General features: G+C 49.3%; 1 protein-coding gene across 1 annotated transcript; it reads right to left on the bottom strand.

Annotated features, from left to right (window-relative positions):
- Positions 1 to 110: 110 nt before the first annotated feature.
- Positions 111 to 2,604, bottom strand: FIESC28_11578 (uncharacterized protein; the record flags this gene model as incomplete). The annotated part of the gene is made up of 6 exons (XM_031165699.1): positions 111 to 162; positions 216 to 412; positions 513 to 1,297; positions 1,441 to 1,789; positions 2,151 to 2,212; positions 2,448 to 2,604. The coding sequence occupies 6 exons, from the start codon at positions 2,602 to 2,604 to the stop codon at positions 111 to 113; spliced, it is 1,602 nt and encodes a 533-aa protein (XP_031010241.1).
- Between the last annotated feature and the right edge of the window lie 2,081 nt (positions 2,605 to 4,685).

Genomic DNA, 4,685 nt, shown 5'->3' on the forward strand with positions numbered 1-4,685 from the left:
TTTTTTTTTTTTTTTTTTTTTTTTGAAAAATGGAACAATGTATCCTGAAAGTGCCACTGGCCAAATATGTGTCTCCCAGTAGCAGAACTCAGAACTTATGTATCTGGATATTATTGTGCTGGCGGGTCATGTGGCAGGAAATTGCCAACAATCAGGGCGGGCCTAGTTATGGCAATCAGCAAAGGATCTGCTTCAGAGTCAGTTATGATACATACAGTTTATGATCATCCCGTCGTATCATGAATGAGAAGCAACATTTCACAATAGGATGTGTCGACTCTGAGCTCGGGTTCTTCAGAGAGCATGCCGTCAGGAGAGTCTCGTGCGCCGGATCAAAAGCAATCGTGCCGAACTCTTCCCAGTATCGCACCATTGACTCCTCTGTAAGAATCTCGTGCAACGCAATTTTGCCCTAGAGTGAGTGAGGGTTAGCATTCATCTCCAATAGGCCCCTGCGTTTTGTTTGACACCCAGGTACAGTCACAAGACGGTGCAGACGAAGCAGGACTTACATCTCTTAGTTGCGCTACTGACACGCCAATCAATTCTGCCATTTCCTTGTTGCCCCTGAAGATTTCACCAGTTCTTCGCCAGCAGCACGCAGGGACGGCCATACTAGCAAACACCCGGTCATAATCCATGAGTTGTTTCTCAAACCACATCTCGACGTACACAAGTTCCATATCCGTCAAGGCCTGTGCCTTTTCTCGGAACTTAGGCCGGAACTGGTTGATGGTTTTTACGATCTTGGCTTTTGACGATGCTGCGATGTGAGAGTCTAGGTATGTACCCAAGCGAGTATAACCATTAATGTAGTTGAACGGCTTGAGTAATCCGGCGTCGTACTTGGCCCTAAGTACACGTTGCATGCGCTCCTCAGGCGTGTCGTTGCCCGATGGATCCGCTGCTTGGAGATAGTATTCGCGAGCCTTGTCGACGGGCACAACACTTCCCGGTCGTGGAATGTTCTTGCCTTCTTTGTTCGGAGGGGGTGGCAGCATTGATCCCGACAGGTTTGGCATGGCGTTTGGACCACCAGCAGTCATGGAGTTGTTGTTGTTATTGCTTCCAAACCTGGGTAGCATCTCCGACTGGCTCTGGCTTGACCTCTTGAATGCCGAGCTCTGTTGGTCTTCTGACGACACGCCGCCGTCATCGAGTAGACTTGTATGAAGAAAGTCGTTGAGAAGGTTGAACTCGTGAGTGACTTCCGGGGCAATCATGTAGTTGGGATGGTAGCTGTGCATATCATGAAAATGGTTTTGTGCTGTCATCCACGCATCTTGGAAACCTACGACTAAGTGGCGTGTCAGCGATCTCAGATCAGGAACAGATTCCTGGGCGCCCCCAAGCTCAGCCCACCTGTGCTCCGCTCGTGAGTAAAAATGGGAACAAGGGGTAGGCCCCTCCCAGGGCAGGACATAGGGATACAGCACGTACATTGGTTCGCGTTACTACTGCTGCCGTTGTTCAACTCATTGCCCTGCACCCCCGAGACCTGGCCGGGTTGCACAATGGACAGCGGGCTACCTTGACCCAACACTCCACCACCAAAAGATTTGGACCCTCGATGTCTCGTCGTGTCAAATGTAGGGGGAGGTGGGCCCATGGTGCTAGAGATGGAACTACGAGCCATATCGGATTGTGCGTCCGATTCATCAACTACAGACGGTGTCTGTATGCTCTGGGCGCTTTGGACACTTTTCGCCTTCTTAGAGTCGACATCGCGAGGCTCATCGTGACAGAGATGGCCAATATTGCGCTTGATGCATCGAGTACATGGTCTCTCCTATTCATAGCATCAGTGCATGCGTGGCTTTCACGGTGTAGAAAGGCCCTCTCCTGGAAACCAGAACACAGCAGCTGGCGGCTCAAGTATACCGGCATGGTTTCAGAAGAGATAGCAGGGAAAGTCCAGGGTCCTACTCACAAGATCGCAAGTCATATGCTGGAAGAAACAGAGTGTCAGCTACGGTTCTCTCAACGCTTGAGTATGCAAGGCATGGGTCAACAAAGTTGACTCATGGGCGCCGTGCCGTCACACGAAAGTGCATTTGACGAATGGAACGACTTCTTGGAGCGCCCAAGGCTGCCCAAGGCTCAGAAGAAGCCAATGCGAACGCGCGTCGTTGATTTTGGGGGTGACTTACAGATCTTCGACAATATACGCAAGCTGTGATAATGCCCCAGCAGTCAGCCCAAAGTTTCTTGTCTAACATGAATGTATGCGCCATGATAACACTTGTTGCCAGGATTGGGAGTTAACATGTTGACAGCCTGGCGGATTGATTGGTCGTAACCTGAGACTCTTTTGATCACAACTATAATGAGGTATCCCAGGATCATGACGCTCACTCCCAACCCCAATGCGGTTTCTCCCACGGGCGCATGGCGCTGAACAACAAAGACCTATTCAGGCAAGGGGATTCAAGTATTCAGAAACATACCATGATTGACCTTGCGTCTCTTTTTGGCAGGTGTCTTTTGGTTGCCTGAAGCGGCAGTATTCGAGCTCTTGTCGCGACTCACGGCCTTACCATCGTCACCTTTAGCGGCCTCCTGTTTGGCGCTCTTACCCGCGGTAGCAGCATTCCGGTCGCTCATTTTGTCCTATACTCCCATTGGATCTCAAGGTTACGCAGAGCGGCTTCGGGTTCGCAGATCATTTGCGGCTCACTGCAGCAGCTTTGTATAGTCTACAGCTCAACCGAAGCGACACGGTCCATGCGCACGTTTGTTGATGCGATTAAAATTTCCACGATTCTATGCGCGGTTCAAGTGCAGGTTCGTTGGCGATTCGTTCCGCAAATTCTCTTTGGCAGTCTCGCGCGCGCGCGCGAATTGGTCCGGTGGAGGGGGAGGGGAGATGGAAGGTGGCTACGCAGGTTGTGTGAGCCGAAACGGTCGAAAGGATATGATGTTGGCGAACAATAGTCCTGCGACGAGGTAGAAAGGGCGAATTGGTAGCTCAGCAGCCGGAGCTGGCTCAAAGAAGAGGTCAAAACTGGGGATATTAGATGCGAAAAGCAATCCGGTCGAAGAAGGCAAAAACACTGAAGAGGACCTGGACGGTGAAGTTTGGCCTAGGCTAAGGCCTGGGTCCGAAATAGGCTGGGCTTAGTATAACCAGCTACTGTGGACTGTGGACTGTGGACTGTGGAGCAGCTAGAAGCAGAAGCAGCACAGCTCATGGACGAAGTGGGCCCCTCGATCAGCCAGTTTATGTTGAAAGTTGCAATACTAAAGCAAGAGACATCGGTAGGTAATTGATGGTGAAAGTGTGGAATTTTTTGACCGCCATCCTACCTACCTAGGTAGGTAGGTAGCTGATAGTTTTGACATGAGGCTGGAGAGTCTTGTGATTCAGAACCTGAGGAAGTGAGAACCTAATACATAGGTGCCTGCCAGCCCGAGCTTCCATGAGCCGAGCGATTGCACTTGCCTTACTTTTGCTAGGTTCTTCCTCCCTCCCTCCCTGCCTGTCTGCCTCCCGACGCCCAGGGCAATAGTGGGGTTTAGGGAAGGTGCCAGCGGCTTCCCCAGTACAGTCACGGTGAGCAAGCAATGGATGGTTCCCGAGACGGCCGGGGCGGGTCCGGGTGAGCCTCCGTAGCCCCGGATCACAGGTACAAAATCAGACGGGAGTCTGAACATGCTGTATCATGAATATGTGGTTTTCCCCCGATGAGTCTTTTATCGAGTTCTTCCTGGCAAAGAAATCGCCCGGTATCCTAAGCGTCACGATAGAAACAACAGCTTGTACCTAGACTTCGAGTAAAAGCGTAAGCACCTCACTGCCCCTACAACTAACTTAACTCAAAGGGGACATTCATACAGTGTTATAGTTAATTACGAAACTGTGCTTGTTTATACAATCCAGCTCTTACTGCTCAGACTTTATACTGGGTTGACAACAGGAACAATCTGTCTTCTGCTTTATTATATACTACAGGTAGGCCATAGTCCAAGATAGACGCAGCAAAACATACAAGTGCTCTGCATCGAGCTGGGGGTTTTCATATATGCCGTTCTATGAACATAATCCCCACGTACATACTCTACAATGCTCTTCATTCTCACTTAGGTAGTCAGCACGTTTGTCCGTTCTAATCCTTCTATAACTAGACCATAATCTTGTGCTAATTCAGTTGGAATAATCGTTGGCTTTCATATCTTTTCAACACAAAATCCCTTCACCGGATGGCAGAAGATACTGTACCAGGGTCCAACAGGCCTAACTGACTCTGACCCTCGGTCAAGCTGTTGGCGCTAAATAAACTCGCATGGGTGAAACACTTTTCCGTATTCGGTAACTGCTCGTCTGGGGCATCTTTCTGCGTTGTATTATTTCTCTGTGCTATGATTTGTGACTGCATGTCCCCAATAATGCAACTCTATGATGGTAGGCTACCTAATTTGTCAACTTACACTGAACTAGACTAGGTATCGACAGAGTGGCTCCTACGGTTCAACTTCAAAAATTAGTTGTTCTTCCTCAATGTACCTGACATTCGCGAAATAACTGTCGCTCATGCGTTACATCAATTTCACGATCCATACTATTCTGTGTGTACACATGCCGTGATTTCATTAGGTAACGTCAATCCTTTCATAAAGCAATTCAAAACACCTTAAATATGGTCAACTAGCATTGTCATCACAAAGCAGACAATAGATCATCCAGC

This window comes from Fusarium coffeatum (genome assembly GCF_003316985.1).
Source record: "Fusarium coffeatum strain FIESC_28 chromosome Unknown BRIP53273_contig_433, whole genome shotgun sequence".
Taxonomy (NCBI): Eukaryota; Fungi; Ascomycota; class Sordariomycetes; order Hypocreales; family Nectriaceae; genus Fusarium; species Fusarium coffeatum.